The sequence below is a fragment of the Saccopteryx leptura genome, chromosome 12 (assembly GCF_036850995.1).
Source record: "Saccopteryx leptura isolate mSacLep1 chromosome 12, mSacLep1_pri_phased_curated, whole genome shotgun sequence".
Lineage (NCBI taxonomy): Eukaryota > Metazoa > Chordata > Mammalia > Chiroptera > Emballonuridae > Saccopteryx > Saccopteryx leptura.
The window spans coordinates 26351374-26374081 of NC_089514.1; the positions used below are offsets into that span (position 1 = coordinate 26351374).

At 36.6% G+C, this 22708-nt stretch overlaps 1 protein-coding gene across 1 annotated transcript in view; it reads left to right on the forward strand.

Annotated features, from left to right (window-relative positions):
• Nucleotides 1-22708, forward strand: part of THSD7A (thrombospondin type 1 domain containing 7A) — a 391822-nt gene that overhangs the window by 199422 nt on the left and 169692 nt on the right. The window contains exons 3-4 of the mRNA XM_066354435.1: nucleotides 8093-8341; nucleotides 11178-11359. Of these exons, the coding sequence (XP_066210532.1) occupies nucleotides 8093-8341; nucleotides 11178-11359 (431 nt within the window). The remainder of the gene's footprint in view (nucleotides 1-8092; nucleotides 8342-11177; nucleotides 11360-22708) is intronic.

Sequence of the window (22708 nt, forward strand, 5' to 3'; positions counted from 1 at the left end):
CTGTCTGTCCCTGTCTATCCCTCTCTCTGACTCACTCTCTGTCTCTGTAAAAAATAAATAAATAAATAAATAAATAAATAAATAAATAAAATTAAAATAATTTTTGTGTAAGCATAAGCTATGCATCCAGAAATGATGACAGTCAGTCATGGCTATCATCAGTACATTATTAGTCATGTATCAGTATATTAGATAAATGAATCTAGCTCGAAAAGCATGCCATTTTTTTTTGTCATATTCAGTAGAGTTACAATAACACTCTTTATAGAGTCTAAGCCTCATTACTCTTATATTTTGCTTGCCAGGTTGGGAAAACCACATTCATTCTTGGAACAAGCTACCTAATCAAATTAAATGTGTGATCATGTTGTCATAACAGTATACAAGCATACAAATATATTTTGTTTGATAGAAACGAAATGAATATATTCATCTACTCTGAACACCTAATTGTGTTTGTTCATATTATATAAAATATGGGGTACTTACTGAAACTATGAAAAGATTTAGGGTAATATCTTATATATGACCACTCTTCCTGTAACATGAATAATCTTATGAATTCATTTGTACCTTTACAGAGAGAAAACATGTTCTTTAATTCAATAAGAGTATTATAAGTATATATTGTAGACTTATTCTACCGGAACTAAAAAGGACATCTTGCTAAAGATCCTGTTTATAGATACAATGTTCTTAAGCGCCAAAATGATTTGCATTTATGAAAAGCCATATGCGCTCATCACAGTGTATAGGCCTCATGAAGAATCTAGAAATTGAGCTGGATTGGGGGGGGGGTGCCACAGGCTACCTGGCTCATGAATCATCAAATACTACCAGTGTGGCATATCTCAAGCTGCCTGTGGTAAAGGAGCAGATTTGGGCTGCTGGTTTTTATTTTCATCTTTGTTTGGTTTCCTACTGACTCAGCAACACGGTCCTACTATGTATGTGTACCATGCAGCTCATGCTGTACACCTCTCACCGTGGAAATCAACGTTAACAAAACTGGCCAGTATCCTGTTCATCGAATGATGTTCACTGGTCATGCACTTGAGTTTTCCAGAATTCAATAGCTATAAAAATACTGCTGCACGCACTTTTTGTCCCTTTGCTTAGCTCACTACACACCTCTCACCAACAGTTGTCTTCATCCATAAACCACGTTGTGACTAGCACTACTCTCGGGAGATTTCCTGTACCATGAAGGCAGCAAACTATAAAATACCACAAAGCATGCAGTTGCTTGCAGCCAGGTTTCTGGGTTTATTCAGATATAGACCCAGAAGTGGAAATGCTTGGTATTAAGGCAGTTCCATTTTTAAATTTTTGAGGAACCTCCCTACTATTTCAATAGTGGCTACACCAGTCTGCATTCCCACCAGCGTATGAGGTTTCCCCTTTCTCCACATCCTCACCAATATGTCTTTGTTGATTTATTGATGATCGCCATTCTAACAGGTATGAGGTGATATCTCATTCTGATTTTGATGTACATTTCTCTGATAATTGGTAATGTTGTGCATCTTTTTACATGTCCCTTGGCCATCTGTATGTCCTCTTTGACTTATTTCTTTTCTTTTCCTTTTTTTTTTATATTGAGTCATGAGAAGGAAAAATTGACACTTGATGCTGTTTGGTGGAGGGTTGGTGTGGACCATACCATCTAGACCCTGAGAGTGTTAGCTTGTGGGAGGAAAAGGAGATGGTATATGGGATTCCAAATGGTAAATAGTATAAACAGAAGTGAGTAGAAAGATCTGGGCAGCTATTCTCTAGAGACAGAAGAGTGGACAGAATTGCAGGCTACTGAGAAGGAGGACTGAGAGTTAGTTTTGTCTAAGTGATGATGAGAGAGAGAGAGAGAGAGAGTAGTGGATGTAGTGACAGGTTGTGGAGAGCTTTGATTACCAGAAAGGAACGTTTAAATTTGATCTTGAGAAAATGAAAGCCTTAGAAGTTTCTGTTTAAGAAGCTATAGAATAATAATGGTATTTTGTGAGGTTAATTAGGCTACCTTCAGAACCAAGGTGTATTTTCACAGGTGTAATAATCATTAAATGGGCCACAGAAATAATTTTAGGAAAAAATATTTAAAATAGGATTCTATTTTTATGTAGTACCACTTGAATTATCAAAAAAAATAAATTTACAGTTTATCTCTTTTAACCTTGGCCTGAAGTAAAAAAAAAACAAAATCTTAAATATACTGGATAATCAGAGTTTAAAATTAACACTTGAAACCTATAAAATTATATTAAACAATGTCAACCCAGTAAATGTAATAATTATTTTAAAGTAATAGGAATGTCTCTGCTCTGTCACTTTTTAATGAAGTATTTTAAAGACAAATACTAGACTTTGCTATATACTTTTTCATTTTTTTTCAATATTTATCTGATTATCTGATCTGAGGTGTGCTACGTGTCATCTGTTTTTATCTGAAAGCCAAGTTCTGCTCTGGTCAGTCTCAGTCATCTGGGCTACCCTGAGCATACCGTATTAACAAAAAGAAAACAGTCACAGTGCCCACCACGTCTTCTAACAGGCCGCCCTGCAGAGGCACAGCCCGTGCCTTTGACTTCCTGGAGGGTCATGTTCTCATGAAAAGCATAATGAACCAGAATCTATAGTTCCCTAAGCTCTACAGTGTCAACTTTCTGCATGCCCGGAATAAGGGAAACGATGGTTAGAAGATGGTAACTGAATAATTTAATAACCATGGATGATTTGGTGAACTTACTTAGTCCCACTAACAATAAACAAAATGAAGTTAATAAATATCACAGTACTCATGGGCCTACCTGGGTTCACGGTAAGGCCATGCGTGAATTATGCAGGCCTAGAAGGAGCTGCCACGTGGGAGCGCTCAGCTACTCCAGTGGCCTTAGCTTTGAACTCTGATATGCTCATGGTTTCAACAAATGTACAAGTCATCCAGAACTTTACTACACCCTAACTCTTAATTCTGGGTCTGCCTGATGGACGTTTCTCTCTCTTGGATTTGTCCTGGATATATGTCCATATTAGATCAAGACATTAATGTTCAACTCATTTATCAACTGTCGAAACATGCCTCTCATTCCGTGTTCTCCATTTCAAAGAATAGCAGTTCTGCTTATGAGATCACCAAAGCTTGAAACTTGCAAGTTTTTAAATGCCTTCTTTCTCTTTTTGAACCCTTTTAACTCTCCATCAAGTTATAGGTATAGTTTCTAAGTTTGTAACTCCTTTTTTTAAATTTATATTTCTTAATTATTTATTTTCTTTTTTTCCAAGTGAGAGGAGGGGAAATAGAGAGATAGACTTTCACATATGCCCTGACCAGGACCACCAGGCAGCCCCCATCTAGGGCCAACGCTCTACCCATCTGGGCCATGCTCACAACTGAGCTATTTTTAGCACCTGAGGTGGATGCTCCATAGAGCCATCCTCAGCACCTGGGGCTGATGTGATAGAACCAGTCTAGCCAATCAAGCCATGCCTGCAGGAGGGGAAGAGAGAGAAAAAGGGAGAGGGGGAGAGGTAGAGAAGCATATGGTCGCCTCTCTTGTGTGCCCTGACCGGGAATCAAACCCAGGATATCCACACACCAGGCCGAAGCTTGACCACTGTGCAAACCGGCCAGGGCCTGTAACTCCTTTTCATTTTTATGGTCATTGCCTTTGTTGACACCTTCATAAACCTCACAAGTAGAAATATCTAGTTAGAATCCTTGGCCTGCTACTTTCTAAGCTTAGGTGAGATCATTAGATTCTATTTCCTTTTCTTAAAAAACAATAACAAACAACAACAACAAAAAAAACCAAAGAAAAAAACTGGATCTCTACCATACAGATTAGTTTTGAGGGTTACACAAGATAGCCTAGGTAAAACAATACAGTGAATGGCTCACAGTAGACATTCAATGAAGTCAACCTCACGTTATGATCAGATCTCACTCAGTTTGACCAATGTCTGGGACATGGTAAATACTCAGTATATTTTTATTATAAATGTTAATGTTATAATCATCACCATTAAGTCTCCCTGCCTCCAATCTGTACCCTAATATTCCATCCTCTATTTCACCACCAGAATTGACATAAAAGACAAATATCCCCCTGTTGCTCCTACTCTCTCAGTGGTGCCCAGCCTGAGCCTCAGGAGGTGCTTTTCTGGATCTACATAATTGTCCTGGATCCACGCCTAGGCTTCAGTGACACTTATATTTCTGCTCTTCAACATAAACTCCTTACATTGAAGCCAAAGGAAGATCTCTGTTTCCCTACCCATCAACAAACAAAAGGCTACATTATTTCACATCTCTATTAACCAACCTCATCACAATCTGACAAATTCTTATATATTATTTATAATCACCATAGAAAACTACTATTTCATATAACCTTCTGTGCCTCCCCAAGCATAATTATATCCTCTACAACTTAAAATTACTCTAATCTTGTCTTTGTAATTCTGAAGTAGAGATACCTAATACACATTTGTTAAAATAATGGTTTGAGGTATTGGAAAATTACAAGATAGATAGATAGATAGATAGATAGATAGATGATAGATTATATGTCACCTATATTAAAAATTATATAATGATATCACATAAAACTGTTCTCATGTTTATGCTACCGATTTCTCCTATGTAGGACCAATGAAAATTGTAACATCAGAAAAATATATTTGTGTTGGCTTTTCCATAATTACTAATTCCTCTTCTGGATGAATAGCACATTTGCAAAGAACATAGGTGGTATAAACCCTGGGCTGTGAAAGAGTGATTGTGCCAGTAACTTGAGCATCAGCTTCAGCTAAGGCATTTGCTCTAACAAACTGACGTTCACACTCAGTTTGAACTGTGAGAAGAAGTGGAGCAGACTGGTAAAGAAGCCGGACTCTGATTTTGGAAAATCCGAGTTCAGTTTCCAGTTCACTACTGACTAGCTATATGATCTTGAACACGTTCCCTAACCTTTCGGAGACTCCTTCCCTATAAAATGGAAATAATAATGGAGCCCACATAAAAAGATTATTGCAAGTATTGAAGGAGGGAATGTGTGTTAAGTTTTAAATATGGGCTGTACAAATTGTTGGATACAAAGGACTCACAACTACCATAGGTCACATTTGGAATCAGTCTGTTTAGAGGGATATAGAACAGGAACCAGAACTTGTCACCTTGTGGCATCAGATGTTGCTCATCTGGGAATTCTTCTAGAAATCCAGACAACACAGCTTAGAGGGTAAAAGGTACATTCTATATCAGGAAGGCCCAAGAGTTGCCTCGGCTTAAAAGTCTCAGGCCCCACAGGTTCTACTCTCACTTGAAACAAACCCGTTGTCCTAGCCTGCAAGGTCCCCACAAGACACAAGCCCTGCTCAAAGTGTTGTCAGATCTGTGACTTTCTACCAGGTATTTATAGTTGTTTCCCCAGTGCAGATGGCCTTTATCCAAAGAGGCGATTTTACCATAAATAATATCATAAGCAATATGATCTAGTAACGTAGCTGACATCCCAACTTTGATCATGTTACCATAACTGTAACTAGAGGCTCTTAACCGATGGTCACCTTCTTTACAAAAGTTTAAAATGGATTATTAATTCTCTGTCCCTACATAAAATATGAACTTAATAAAAGTTATATAGAGGGATATATATATGATATATATATATATCATATATATATATGAAATCCATCTCATGAAGGATAGTACATGTCTCTAAGAGGAAATTAAATAGGGAAAATTTAGGAAGAGAAGAATTATGGAGGTTTATCATTTGGGCATGATTTTGCCTGAGTTTCATGAATAAACTCACAAGTATAAGAGTGAAAACTTGCTTATCACTGAAAAATGTTTTGCTCCATGTTTAATGCTGTACTAATGCACCATTAATACTCAGTAGATGGTATTTGAGTAAAAATGGGATTTTAGTTCTCTGTGTTGTTATAAGAAAAGCAGAGCTGACTCAAAGTGTCCTTTGACCATCACTCTAACAGTATCCTACTTCCCAGACCTCTGTACTCAGACAAATTGACTTTGATGCTCGGAGGTCTGTCTCCTCTAAGAGTGCAATTTTTGTATGCATGCCAGTAGAAGTAAGAAGATTGAATGTGAGTTGTTACATTAAAATGGACCTGCCTATCTATATGGTTGACTCTCATAGTTAAATATAGCACCTGAGTGGCAGGCAGAATTATCAGTGCATTCTCCCATTGCAGCAAATGGCTCTGTCATGGCGACAGACTGCCTGTGTCTTATAAACATGCACTGTTGGTTATTGAGAATGGGCAAGAGTTCAACTAAGAATCAACACAAGATTATTCAATTCCAGGAAATCACCTCAAAGTGCATATAACCTGAGTCATTGAATCCATAACATCATCTTCATCTTCATATATAGACATTACAATTTATACATTTTTTTTTCTTAAGTGAGAAACGGGGAGGCAGAGAGACAGATTCCCGCATGTGCCCTGACTGGGATCCACCTGGCAAGCCCCCTATGGGGCAATGCTCTGCCCATCTGGGCTGTTGCTCTGTTGCTCAGCAACTGAGCTATTCTAGTGCCTGAGGTAAGGCCATGGAGCCATTCTTAGCACTTGAGGCCAACTTGCTTCAACTAAGCCATAAATGTAAGAGGGGAAGAGACTGATAGAAGGGAAAGGGGGACGGGTGGAGAAGCAGATGGGTGATTCTCCTGTGTGCCCCAACTGGGAATTGAACCAGGACATCCACAAGCTGGGCCAGCACTCTACCACTGAGCCAACTGGCCAGGGCCTATAGATATTACAATTTAAAATCCACCATCCCTGTGCTTCAGGAGGCATAGGTAAATAAGAGTTTGAACATAAATACTTTACTGATAAATATTAGAAATATATTTAGAGGATAGATCTATAATAGTATATATGTAAATAGATTACTTCTTTTAATGCTTATGATATATTTAATTGAGATATTCATGTGTAGCCCTGGCTGGGTAACTCAATTGGTTAGAGCATCATCATGATACACTAAGGTTGCAGGTTCAATCCCTGGTCAGGGCACATAAAGAATCAACAAATAGCCTGACCAGGCAGTGGCACAGTGGATAGAGCATTCTACTGGGATGCAGAAGACCCAGGTTCAAAACCCTAAGGTCGCCGACTTAAGTGCGGGATCATCCAGCTTGAGTGCGGGCTCACCAGCTTGAGCATGGGGTCGCTGGCTTGAGTGTGAGATCATAGACATGACCCCATGGTCACTGGCTTGAGCAAGGTGACACTCGCTCTGCTGTAGTCCCCCCCTCCCCCCAGTCAAGGCGTATATTAGAAAGCAATCAATAAACAACTAAGGTGCCACAACAAAGAATTGGTGCTTTTCATCTCTCTCCCTTCCTATCTGTCTGTCCCTCTCTCTGTCTTTTTGTCACACACAAAAAAATCAAATAAATAAATGGAACAACAAATTGATGTTTCTCTTTCTCTCTCTTTTCCTTCCTCTCTTTAAAATCAATTTAAAAAAGATATCCATGTGTATCCTATGTATTAAAGAGTGAACTGGAAATGATGTGTTTGAATAAGCATACATTATAAGTAACAACATTTCAAATGATATTAAAAGTAATGTTAAGCATATATTAAATTACTTTTTCTATTAACTTAGCCAGGCATGTTTATTTAAATCATTAAACAGAATGAGAATGATCATATGTTAACAGATCTTGGTTTCTCATTTTCTAAATTAAAGCAAATCCGGAATGAGTGAAATGAACAATATGGTAAATTTAGTTTCAGCTAATTTTGCTTAATCCCTTTATTTTTTATTTCCCATGAATAATTTAACAACTCTTACAAAACAGGAAGAAATGCAAATGTTAGCTTTGAACCTACTACTTTTACACATCATAAATGTTGATGTATTTTCAATGAAATTAGAATTTCACCTCCAAGTAGAAATAAAAATGTCCAGGCTGATTTCACTCTGGAGAGCCGAAGACCAAGTTCCTATCTGCGTGTGTGTGTGTGTGTGTGTGTGTGTGTGTGTGTGTGTGTGAGAGAGAGAGAGAGAGAGAGAGAGAGAGAGAGAGATAAGAATCTCGATGCTCTTTTGCAGATTTTGCCAGCAGGAGACGCTGCCAATGACCTTCCAGTCCTGTGTGATCACCAAGGAGTGCCAGGTGTCGGAGTGGTCAGAATGGAGCCCCTGCTCAAAAACGTGCCACGATGCAGCGCCCCCTAAAGGCATCCGTGTGAGGACACGGCTCATCAGGCAGTTTCCTATTGGCAGCGAGAACGAGTGTCCAGAACTGGAGGAAAAAGAGCCCTGTGTGTCTCCAGGAGATGCGGCTGCGCCCTGTGCCACGTGAGTAACAGGACTGCAGCCTCTGCTGCGCTGTCTGCCCAGCCTGCCTGTCCTCAGCTGCTCGGTTTCAGCTGAACGGTAGGTTGAGCAACAATGCTGTTTACAGATCCTAAGTGGGACAATAAAATACCTCTTTGCAAACACTATCCTAAAAATATGGCTTTACCAAATAAAAATGTCTTTAATAACCTGTTTTTCTAAATCTCCATGAAGGCTAGATTTTTAGCAGCAATTCTCTATATATTTATTATATATTTTCTATAAGAAGTATTGGTAAACATTTTTTCTGTAAAGGGAAAGAGTGCAAATGTATTAGGCTTAGGGGCCACATAGTTCTCTGTCACAATTCAGCTCTACCATTAGAACTATAGACAATCTGTAAACTATGAGTGTGGATATGTTGCAATAAAACTTTATTTACAAAAATAGGAGACAGGTTGGGTTTGGTTGTCAGGCCAAACTTTGTCAACCTGGATTCTATAAGCTTAAATAAACTTTCAAAATATAGGGTCCTATTGCTTTATTGAGCAAGGTTTATTAAAATGCAATACTGCATATTAACAAATCCTATTAAACAGAGTAAAATACATCAACATAAGACTTTAAGCTTCTTGAGGACATAGATTGTGCCTGTTCACCCCCCCTTTGCTTTTTTTAATGAGAAGCATATATCACAGAGCCTGATACATGGTGCCCAATAAGTGTTCATTGGATTCAAATGAGTAAGACCAATTCTATTGATAAAACATCTGGCAGTATAACCATATTCTTTTTGTCCTTAAAAAATATCATTTTCAAGACATTACTGTAAATTATCTTGACAATTAATACAATCCAGCTTAGTCTGAATATAAAATATTTATAAAAACAACTTTGAGAATCTTAGCTTCTCAAAAGATATACACACACTTCATTAAGAGTGTCTCTGGAATAGTCCAGACATTTAAAGATCATGCATGCAACTCAAACATCATGAACCATTGAGCAGAAAAATTACTTCTCCTCCTACTAATTCGAACAATAACAATAACAAAGATAGTGATAATTTATATCTCTTCAAGTCTGCATCACTTTGGAATCGCCCATTTCTCTGCTGTAACAAGTGACTGATACCCCCAGAGAGGCCCTGCCAGTGGTGCCGTAGTGAAAGCACTGTCCCAGAGAGCCAGGGTCGCTGGCTGATGCTGGTCCTGGGGTTGCCAGCTGGATCTGGATCCCGGGAGCCACCAGCTTCATCCCAAGGACGCCGGTTCTAGCCCTGGTCAGGGCCCATACGAGAGTTTCCTTCCTGACTTCTCACCAGTCCCACTGACTTGTGAGCTCCTCCCCATAGAATAGGCGAGGGATTCACCTAGATCTCCAATGAGAGGGTTTCCTATGAGCTTCTACTTTTCTCTCAAGCTAGATGTTTTATTCTTTCTCCTCTCAGATAGTCAAGCACCATTAACTAAATATTTGTATATATATATTCTGAGTCTCTATCTTTTCCCCCTTTTGGGATAGTAGCATTTTAAAAATATGTAACCAATGTACATTATTGAAAATGTACTTCTTTCACAGGGCTCCTTAGGGTGACCTAAACTGAGACTTCATTCTATAAAAATACAAAATGTTCATTTTAACTACCCTAATGAATAATGACTTGTTTGTTTTACTTTGCTCACCATCCCACCCCCCACTCCATCCCAAGGCATCAATTATCCGTGTTTTTAGAGCCAACCTGGATGCTGTACTTTCTTTATAAACATGTGTCAAGAGTGTTATTCCTTGATGGCCCAGTCCTGCACCTCTGTGAAGCCATGAATCCCCACTTATAAAAATGAAAAACGGGCATGAAACTTTACCATTGACAAAGCAAAGCATCTAGATCAGACACCTGAGAGTCCATTTAATCTTCTGGTCTAATTGAGAGGCACATTAGCACATCCATTTGTACCTATGCTGGCTGTTAATCTGATTAGTGAGGAAACATCTTGGTTAAAGTGACCCAGAGTGCTACATGAGCCATTTTCTTTGTGCTTTTAGAATATCCATTTTCCTTGAGGTGGAGAAATGCCATCACTTTCCATCTTCAGTGGCATCAGGAAGTGGTTCCCTGACCATCTCCTTAAAGCACATGTTGGGCTCACATGCTCCCGACATGTCTTCTACATCATAATCTTGATTGGAGCTTTAGTTTAGAGCCACAGATCGTCTTTCCCGTGTTCCGCTGATTAGAAACGTCAGCTCTTTTCCACATTTATCAGCATTCATCGGGGATGCTCGGTGTTACAGGAGAAAAAATGAAACTCTTTCTTAAAAATACAGAGAAAACTCTAAATTGTCCATGTTATATTATTTAACCCTAACAATTATAATCAAAACACAATTATACTTTTGATCTAGCGTGAAGAAGGAATTTTCATGCACTTTATTGAGGGCAAACCAAAAGTTTGAGTTCATCACCCCTGAGACTGATGTCCGTTCTCAAATTCAGTCCTCTTCTGTTTACAAGCATCGAGAAAGGGCAAGCTTGAGTTCAGCTTCCCTGAACATAAAATTTCACATTTTCAGCATTATGCCTTCTTTTCATAAAATATTTATAAGCAACTTCCAAGTAATTGCAATTAAAACAGGGTCACCCTAAATTTAACTCCTCCTTGAATCGAGCACGGCTGAAGACAAAGAGGAGATTGACTCTGAGCCAGTATTGTAGATGTGGTGGTCTATAATAGATTCAAGAGGAAAGTGGTTTTTTTTAATTATTATTAACTTTCTTAAGAAAAAAGTATTAGAAGAGCAGAGCTAAGGTTTTCCGGTAAACACTGTTGCCGCTGATGGCGTTTTCTTTATTCAGGTATGGCTGGAGGACCACGGAGTGGACCGAGTGTCGCGTGGACCCTCTGCTCAGTCAGCAGGACAAGAGGCGAGGCAACCAGACAGCCCTCTGCGGAGGCGGGGTCCAGACCCGAGAGGTGTACTGCGTGCGGACCAACGAAAACCTCCTTTCACACTTACCCACCCATAAGGACAGTGAAGGTAAACTGTGTTTGCTTCTCAAGGATCCTGTGTGGAGAGCGAGCAGGGGAGGCTGCGGGAGTATATACCAGGCCATCTGGGTGTGAACAGCCATTAGGGTGAACAGGAATCCAAATTTTGGTTGTAAAAATTTAATTCAATTCCATCTTTGGACTGTTCTGATTTACTGACATGTCTCATTAAATTTTCTAACTTCAGACTTTGAGTCAAAATTTAGTAGGAGTAATAAATTATAAAAATAGAATAAAAACTCATCTAGTAACTACAGGTATATATTCTAAAGCCCAAGCTTTTTGTAATATAAGTAAAACTTGCATATAAAATCTACCTCCTTTTGCTATTTATAATGTGATTGAAAATATGAGATGAGTAAAAATTAAAGTTTAAATGAAATAAATACAGAATAAATACAATATTAAACTATAGTAAACAAACAAACAAACAAAAACCCTTTAGTTCAAAAGCATGACTGGTTTTAACCTTTTAATTAAACATATCTTAGAATTTTTTTTGTTTAGATCTCAGTGTTTAGAACCAGATGTAATAAATATGCAAAAGAATCAGTGATTTCAAGGTGACCAGGGCTAAATGTAAATATTATTATATATGAATATTACATCGACATTCTAATCATTATTGTATCAAGTTTATATTCAATTTGTAGCTTTTAAGTTCACACAAATATGAACATTATAAATCAGTGCTAGAAGCTAAATCACCTTTCCCTCAACCTGTAGGATAGCAAGATATCTAATACTAACCTATTCAACATAAATGTTTTAGTTTCCAACAGAATTTCAAAAATTGTGTAAGGTAGTGAGGATAGAAATATTGATACAAATTTTGTATCAGGAAGATATTCCTGGTCCTTAGGAGGGTGCACAAGCAAGCTAGTAGTTATAATACAATGTTATATGCATTATAAATAAGTTTTTAGAATAATGATAGATGGATCATAGAAACAGAAACCTTTATAAGAGAAGGAAGTGGCACTTGAACTGAGTGATGATGAGTATGCACCATACAGTTAAGTGGGTCAGGAATGCAGGAGGAAACAGCATTAAATGCAAACCATTAACAAAAAAGCAAAAAAAAAAAAAAAAGGGAAATGTTGCCAGAAAAAATGAGTATCTTGTATTTAGCAAGATGTGGATTTGTTAGGATAGTATTCCCCAGCAAATACGTTGGTTGGGAAGGGAAAAGAACAAAGATAAAGATCTTAGTTCACATCAGCAGAGGAAAAACCAAAAACAAACACAAAAAAATTAAAAAAAAAATGGGGCAGGGTATTCAGAGAAGGAATCTGGTCAAGAATGACCAGAAAAAAAAAAAAAGAGAGAGAGAGAGAAAGAACCAAGAGAAATGGATGTTTCAGAAAACAAAAGAAGAGATGAGTCCTCTGCCTTCCCCAAAAGGGCGGGACTCCAGTGACCAGCAATTCATGAAAAATAAGCATGGAAGTTTTGCATTTATAGCTTGCAAAATTTAGTTGTGTCCACTAATTTTATATAGCATTTTCAACTCATTTAGGAATCTAGCCTAGGGATACATTTACCACTAATGTTTCTTGAAGTCGTAAGGAAGTGGCGTAAAACATGTAATGTTAGTACATTAATATTTTCTTGGCCACTCTAATGGCTATATTTTTAACACTCTTAGGTGGATTTATTATAGCAGTCCTTTCAGAGTAGTATAATTTCATTGCTAGAGGTGGATCAGATTTGAGTTTTTGAATGTCAATTATGTCCTGTAGGTTATTACTTTCAAAAGAGCCTTCATAATGTTGAATTGCAACTGGGTATATTTTTAAATCATTTTGTTAGAGAGTTTTCCTACCAGGGTCAAACATGGCATAGCAATGAAAATAAAAGTCACACAAAGAGGAAAACAAAAAGGATATCACTGTTGAGATCTATCTGTTGAACTAAGCAAATGCCAAAACACAGATCAGTACATGTGGAAATAATCAGTTCTTCTGAAATTAATATTTATCATGCAAGTATGTCACATACATAATTTAAGAATGTGTCCTTTTATGTCAAATACCAAGAATACTGATAATTCTCTGATAGTCATTGCAAAAACAGTGGATTCTCCCTAAAAATGGCAGTTTTTTTCCCTCAGAACTTACACTATGTGAGTTTCCCCCAGAAGCACTTAGCATTTCCCAGTGGAAAACTTATTCAATACACCAGCATGCCAAGAATGACAAGTAGAGACTATAAATATGTGTGAATGGAGAATAGTTTGACTGTGTTGTGAAGAATATTCAGTTTATCTTCGTCCAATAAAATGGAGAGAATGAAGGCTTTACTTTACAAGGAGAGGGAAACCTCTCAAAATAATTTCATCCAGCAATTCAAATATGAAAGTACTGATCTCAAGAAATTCTGTGTCATCATGAACAACCTACCCTAAGAGCGATTTATATTATATTTCATTTGAAAAACAAAGTTTTCACTGTTGTTTTGGCTGATTCGCAGTATTTGTTCAAGAAAAGTTGTTTTCACATGTAACCAAGCTATCAAAATAAAATACTTGAGAAAAATAAAATTTCCTGATACAAAAATACTGAAAACAAGCGCTATTGAAACTCACATAACTTTACTGATTATCTTGGCACAACGTATTACACAGGTAATAACCACCTTAGCACAAGGACAGAGTCACATTACATAATTTTATTCATTGATGTATCCACTACTATAAACTGAGTCACACCACATGAGGCCATAACAATTCTCCTCATGGAAACTAATATATTTCATTTCCAGAAAATTGAAATCTGTATTATTAAAGTACTCAAAATGTAATGTATGATATTCACAACTTATCTGTGACAGTTGCATTTTATCAGAATGTTTATGTTAATCCTAATCTGGAGGGACATGAAACATTAAGACACGAACAAGGTTCGTCGATTACACACCAAAGCTTTATTGTCTAGCTTGGCCAAGCGGTGGGAACTCCGTCTGAGGGAGAGTGCGCTGGCCCTTTGTTTTACTTAGTTTTTATAGTTTTGTAAGTGGAGAGTACAGAAGCAAAAATTGTAATTAGGAGCCCTTTACCCCTATTGGTTATAGTCATATGTCCTTTAACATGATAGGACCACGTTCAATTTGCAAATCATACATTCTTTTGGAGAAAACAAAATTTACAAGTCAACACATTGGTAGAAAGATGTCTCTTTACATATTAAAAGGCATTCCTATATTTTCTAGTGTTCATCCGCCATCTCTGTGTCCAGAGTCACATGTATTAACACATGCATTTACATAGGAGAGGTAGTTTCCATGGGGACAAATGCCAGCAAATGGCTCATAGTTATAAGAAAAGGTTTATTTTGGCTTTTCTCTTCCTGCACCTGGATAGCCATTCACCCCTTTCCCCACAGGTGTGGTGGAATGTCTGGGGATCCATGTTTTCCTCCCCTTTGTATTTACAATACAATGCCAATCACACAGTACAGAGACTGTTCTCACAATTTCTCTGCACACCTTAACCCAAATTAATAAAATGTTCTTCAAGCCTCTTAAAATATTAATATTAATTCTGTAGCTTTTAGTACTTGACAACACCTGCGGGTGAAGTGGCTCAGTGGCTCCTCAGTTTATTAACTTGGCGATTGCATCTCTAAAACAAAGCAAAAGTATATCGACTCGATACCTGGAGAGTATCCACATCTTATTCATGTATTGCTTTGGCCAGAGGTAACTCTCCCAATCCTGACAACTGAGAAGAATCAGTAATATCACCCTTGACAATTTCTGTTCAGCCAGCTGATCAGAGTTGCAGTAGGCTGTGAAGAAAGGCCAGCTTACGCTGGCACGAAATCTGCCCTTATTAGAAAATGAGAGGAAAAGGACTTGCCCATGGGAAGGGCGTTGGCAGAAGTCTGAAAAAGCTGACACAATGTTCCTGATCATTGGATGCATGAACATGAATAGATTTTTTTCCCACAAAGCTCAAATTGAAATAAAAGTAGCTTTTAACTATAGTAACTAAGAAATTCTTCCATTTCAAAGAGAATAAACATGTTCTTTAAATGCGGGCAACCCAATGTATTGGCTATAAAGCACCATGAAGCTTGCTGTGATTTATGTAGGAAACTTAAGGACATTCTTTTGTAGAGAGCCTATCTAATAGTCGGCAGTGAAATCTGGATAAGGTCTGTAGGACTTGACGTTATTAAGAAAGACAGCCTGAATAATCAGCCTGTATGATGACACAGAATGAGATAAACCAGGAGAAGGGTTTGGAGGGTCGATGAATAGATGGATGGAGAGAAGGATGATAGAACTGCGAGTGGGTCGACTAGACAGCAGGATGAACAAAGAGCTCATGTTTTCGCGTGTTCTGCAACAAAATAAGGGAGGAAAATAGTCTCCCTAAATGAAATGCAAATTCTTTATAATGGTAGTCTTTTATCAGCCATTTCCACAAACTAGCCTACTTTAGTCAAAGCTACTTGAAAAAAAAAAAAAGGCGATGCTTACAGTGCTATTTCCCTGTTATTTCAGCAAGTAAGTATCAGAGTGCACCGAAGGCTAGTGCTACACCTTTCTTATCCATCACTTTTGAAATAACAGGTAGGTGAGAATATTTTACATGACATCTCAATCAGAAATCCTATCAGAGATTCTCTTCTCATTCCCTGATACAATCCTTAAACCATATAGGAAATACTTATTTTTCACTTTCTATTTTGCTAGAAATCTACCAAAGCTGTCCCATGAAATAGAAATGATTTCACGTTACTATGATTATCTATAGCATCATTATATATTATAGATGCAAATTATGTAAAAACATAAAAAGATTTTTACATTTACTCATGCAGAAATGCACTAGGATTCCATAATTATAAAAACAGATAAAGTTTAGTTACGAATACTTTGTTATGATAAATTAATGAAGGTATGAATACTTTTTACAATTGATCATATTTCTAAGCATACCACTTTGTGCTCTACCAGTCTTACTATGGTAAATGACAAAGGAACTAAATCACACAATGGCTGTGTTTTAGAAACAGCCTACACTGAGGCAAGAAAATGTAAAAAGCACTGTAATAATATGATTATGGAATAATGAAAATATAGGCAAGCCCTGAAGGAATCAGATCATCTTTGGAAATGAGTTCTCTGGATGTTCTGTGAGAGAGGAGGGCTGCTGTGTTACTTGATGAAATTTCTCTGTGATCAGTACATTACAAAATGGGAAGAGAGATGCCAAGTGGTTTCAGTCACTGAGACAGAAGCTAATAAAAATGAACGATGAACATGCTGGGTGTTAGATGAAGCTGGCCAGTTGTCTACCTCAAATGAGAACTTTGAGTAGAGGAAGAGCTTACTGATGAGATGTCAGTAAGTATTCAACCAAAAAGGCAATCGAAGAGAAAATAATGAGGCTGTTTGGAAGTCATGTAGACATGAAAATAGTATTTAATACTACCTTTGACTTGGTCAACATTTTGTAAATGTTTGTTGTTTGATAGGTTTAACTTTCCCCTTTGTAAAATGGTTCAGTTTTCTTTTAATTTGTCTGAAAAGTATCCTTTGAACATATTAAATACACTTTTTTAAAAAAAATTACTTATTTCAGCAAGAGTTCACATTCACACCACCCTGTTCTTCACCGCTGAATAAAAAACTTCACACCTCTGACTCTAAATAGAAGAAAGACAGTTTAGTTGTTAGATCACAGGACAAGAGTCAAAGTCATGCACTTTGCTTTACTTTGGCCACTCAGTTAAGAGAATATTTATTGTATCTATATTCTCTTTTCTGATAATATAGATAACTTTTTAAAATTATCTTTCATATTTTCATCTTAAGGCTACTTTCAGAAGGACCCTAGACAGATCATCAGGAAACCTAATTTTTATTGCTGCTTAATCTTGGTTCATTATGCACCTTACTTAAATTTATTTGCCTAAAAATACCTACTTAATGATTCTTCTGTTTCATTTCCAGCAATGTAGCACATTAGAATAACTGAAAATCATCCTGTGCTTGACACCTAGACATTCAGACTACATTGTTGTTTTAAATGCTTTTAAGAACAGATCTGATGTCTTGAAATTTAATGATTTCCCAAAACAAACCAAAAAAAGTTGAACTAATGCTTTCTGTGGTCATCTTTGGATAGGGATGCTACAGGAAGAGGTCACACATTATAGAAACTTAGAGGAAGGAAGCCCAAAAGGGCCACGACATAAAAGTTTTAGTGAGACAAAGAGAACATAAGCAGAAATACTACATTACTTTATCAACCTCAAAGGGTTGTAGCATCATGAGTTATGCAGAGAAGTTCAGTTTACCTGTAGAAGGAGACAATCAGAAGCTGGTCATTCTCAGCCTCAAATCAGGGCAAAATCAAACCTCTCCTAAGAATTCCAGCTATGGACATATGCCCACACTAGTTTAAGTTTTCAATTTATGGCACTTCTATGAGTTCAAAGACCACTGAGAAATTAATATAACAAATAGCATCAGGTCGGTGATACTAATGCGGTACCTGACAGAAGCAAACACAAAAGTTCTGAAAAGGAAAAGTATCTTAACCGAACTTCCCCGGATAAACTGCACCATTCAAAATTGCAGACTGCACAAGGAAAGATAAACCATTGTAAATAGAATTTAAAATTCTCAACAAAGAATAAGATTAGACTCAAGGTTGAGAATATTAGATATAGCAGATAAAGCCTATAAGATACATATGTTAAAACTTACTAAAGATATAAAGAAAAAAGATTTAATGTAAAATGTAATGAGTCACAATGAAAAAGAACAGATAAAAAAAGGAAACAAGTTCTAGAACTAAAATATACTTTTACTGGAAATAAATACAGTAAATGGGTAATTTAGAGAAATTGAGCTAAGCAGTTATTAACTGAAGACAAATGCAAGGAAATTAATTATTTAAAATGCAACACTAAATAAAAGTTGAAAATAAAAATGAAGATAATGGTCATGCAGAATGAGAATATCAAGAGAATGAGATTCAGAATGAGAATATCAAGAGAAAATAGAATTTTCTAGAACTGATGAAAGACAATAATGTATAGAGTAAAAAAAAAACACCAGTTTTTTTTTTGTTGTTGTTTTTTTAGTGAGCGACAGAAAGAGAGAGAGAAAGAAGGACAGACAGGGACAGGCAGACAGGAAGGGAGAGAGGTGAGAAGCATCAATTCTTCATTGTAGCACCTTAGTTGTTCATTGATTGCTTTTTCATATGTGCATTGACCAGGGGTCTTAAGCAGAGCAAGTGACTTCTTGTTCAAGTCAGCAACCTTTGGACTTAAGCCAGCAACCATGGGGTCATGTCTGTGATCCCACACTCAAACTGGTGAAGCCCACACTTAAGCTGGCAACCTCGGGGTTTTTGAACCTGGGTCCTCAGAATCCTAGGCTGCTGCTCTATCCACTGAGCCACTGCCTGGTCAGGCAAAAAGAACAATTTTCTAGCAGAATAATAATATTTGTACATTTAGACACAATGTAGTGAGATTTCAGCTCATAAAGTACAATAAAGGACATATTAAAAGGAATTAGAAGTGAAAAATTAACTCAAATTAACAGTGAAATTTTCAATAGCTGCAATAAAAGGAAAGTAACGAAAATGATGTATTAAAAGTATTGCAACAAAAATAATTGTCAACTTAGAATTATATACCTAGCTATCTATCAATATAAACTGATGGGCAAAATTAAGACACAAGTAGGAGGTTTTACCTCAACTAAATTCTCACTGAAAGAACTACTAAATGATAATAGTAAGGAAGAAAGAAATTGAACCCAGAAAGAGAAGAATTCAAGATGTGGGGAGAATTTGGTAAATACCTGGATAATCAATATAATTATAAGTAAGTATGAAACAATACTGATACATTTCATGACTAAAACACTTAATAAATATTAATGAACAAGAGGAAATGATAAGGTGTATATTGTTTGAGAATTGGTAGAGCTACTAAAAACTTATATGGATATATTGTCATTATGCTTGTTAAAAAATTTAAAATACTTATTTAATCAATAATTGTTAGTATATAATAATAGTCATTTAAGATAGTATAATCAATTATTAATAATAAAAGTATATATTTATATACCTTCCAATCCAACAGAGAAAATAGAAGGGACTAAATAAAATCCAAAAAATTCAATAAAAGGTACTAAATAGATGATTTAGTACTTTCAGAGATGATTTCATTAATAACAAATAAAAGGACAGAATTTAGAAATGGCCTTTAAATGTCAAAGGTTATTACAGAAAATTATTTTTTAAATTTATTACCACATCTATAAAACTAATCAGCTGTATTATTAGTGTTTATGGTGATCATAGAAGTTTGATTATTCCAGACAAATAGACAAACACAATAACAGACTACACACATTGTATTTCCGAGGCAATGCCATCTTTATATGCAAAGTATTGGTGAAGATTTTATTTTCTTAAGGAAATAACATGAGATTGACTTAAGTTGTATATGGGCACTATGTTAAACTATTCAAAGGATTAAATGGTTGTATCATTTAAAAAGCATTTGATAAAAATTTTTCTTGCATAATCAACAATGTCCAAAATTTTCTTCAGTATTTTTAGAGTGGAGGATAACGTCAACAAACATAACACTTAATAAAAATTATGTTGCCAAGTTGATATTATTCAGTGAAGCTTGAAAGTGGTTGCAAACTTCACATTGAAGGAGAGAAACATCTGAAAATTCATGAGTATTTCAAACATTTCTTTCTTTCTATTCTAGTTTTTTCTACTTTGCTAATGGGAAAGATAAATGACATTGACATTATTACCCAGTCAAAGGTAGTAATGACAAAGGAATTATTACCTAGAGAAGATAATAAATTTCATTATGTGTGTTGGTGTCTTAAAGTCATAGATGGTGTGCTGATGAAATATGTGACTGATATTAACCTAGTGAGGATAAAATATTGGGTAATAATCTTAAGACACAAAAAATATTAATAGGCTAAAAACAATTGAATTTCTCCAACAATGTGTAGTCTTCTGAAATAATTACAGATACTACACATTAGTCCCAAGTGTGCACTCTAAAAAAAAAATAGTAATGATGAGAATGACATGATGCTAGTGTCAATATCGATTGTATTTATAAGGCACTATGTTATTATGTAGTTGCTGTGGAGATTAAATGCTTAATGGGGGCACAACCCTTTGGAATCGATGATTCCATGTTAAACTCATTCTGTGTCTGTTCTCCCAAGTGTTACTCCTCTGAACATAAATCACCATGTGATTGATGAAGTGCTACACATTTGGTTTTCTCACTTGGTATTCCTTCATTAACTCAATAAATACTTATTGAACAACCGTTAGGTTGCATCACTGATTTAGATGTTGAAGGTAAGAATGTTTGAAAAAGCAGACTTGATCCCTGTCCTCAGGGAGCATATAGCCTAAAGGTTGCCTGGTATTTATAGCTTTGTTTCCTGGGAGTTCAGAATAAGGCTTCCTAAGGTTTACAGTGAGAGATTTCTACAGATATTCCAGGTCAGGGCTCTTTGTTGAGGCCTGCAAAGCATACTACAACCATGGTTCATTCTTAATAAAGGAACTTTACCCTTGTGCATTGGGTGAATTATTTTGGAGGAAAGTATATGTCCTCAAAATGCAGTTTAAGAATCACCGAATGCTGTAAGAAAGTGCGAAAATTCCCGGATGTTATCCATTGAGGTTGTGATTCTATACTCTGGAATAGGTCCAGTAATCTGTCTTTTTTGTACGTGCCATTGTGATTATAATCGGGAGTTGATTTTACCATAAGGCTCATGAGAGTTCTCTTAAAAGCCTTTTGGAAAGCTTTGGGAAAGGTTGGAATAGAGGGGCACGGAAGTCCAGATTCTCCGAGCCATAAAGGTTATGCAATTTAGAGGACCCTCATTATTAAAAAAATAACCCAAATATAAAACCACTAAGGTATCTGTTAGGGTCTCAGAAGGGGCCTGTGCGTGTGAAGAGCTCTAAACCCTAAGCTTCATGGGCTTCTCAGTAAATCTGTCCCAAATTCCGACATAGATTCTTGGCCTCTGTTAAAACCAAAGAGAATCATTACTTTAAGAAGAGAAACAGAAACACATTCATGTCCTAAAAAGCCCCATTTCCCTGGAGTTCTGGAGTTAAGACTGGAGAAAATAAAGTGCCTGGGAAGTCGCTATAGGTCTTCAAAAGTTATCAGAAATTTCAGTCTAATATCGGTCTTATTTATACTCACTGAGCCCTGCTTTTAGGTGCCTGAGCTGCCAATCTTTAGAAAGCCACTGTATCTTGCTCGTAGTTAAGGTAGGAAATTGGAGAGGAAGAACACCTAACACTCAGATACTGTTTCATCTTACTTCATACCTGTAACTCAAGATGGAAAGAAGCCAGCGCTGTTAGTTAAAGATTTTCCATTAATGAAAGAAGAATGGCGGATAAAATGTCACAAAACCTGACACTATCAAGTGACTGTAGCACGTGTGATTTTTGTAACCCTTAAGCACTGATTTCATCGAGTCTGTTACGGATGAATGATAGCACCAGAAGGAATGTTGAAATGAGCACTCGAGGATGCGCACTGGTGAACGACGAGAATTTTTTCAAAGGCACACTCCTGCGATCTGAGAATGTAAAAGAAATGGTTTGTGGCTGCCTGCTCCCTGCCTTGCTGATGATTGCTCTACAGGGAGGAGCTGCTCTCACCAGTATTACCAGAGGAGTACAAACTACATGGTGGGACTCATTAATATTTATTCCTTCTAAAAGCAACGTGCAATAAAAAGGGAACGAAACCAGGGAGAAGAGCAGTGGGAAAAGAAAGCCATGACAACAGATTCATCTTGGAAAGGCTGCAGCATTTTTTGCTTACAAAAATACTCTCGAAATACTAGGACCCATATTATTATATTATTAGTCCGAATCCACTAAAAATGTGGTATTGGGTCAACTAATTTATGAAAAAAATTGTAGGTTAAACACAATTCAAGAATTCTAAGGAGCCTTCCAAATTCTTGTAATTATATGCATTCGCTGTACATCTTAACAATTTCACATTTTTAATATTCAACATAGCTACACAGTATCAGAGTCTGTGCTGTATCAGTCTATAGACAAGAACTTTATCTCAGGATTACCTATGTGTTGCAACAGAGACCAATGACATCTCTGTTCCTTTTCTCTTGCTGCTCCTTGATTTTCTGCTTTGAAATGCTTCAGGCATTATCTGAGCTCTCCAAATATCTCCTCCTATTTCCAATGATCCTTTTCATATTTTAAGACCTCAATAATCTTTCTTCATCCAAAGCCTATATAACTTTCTTATGC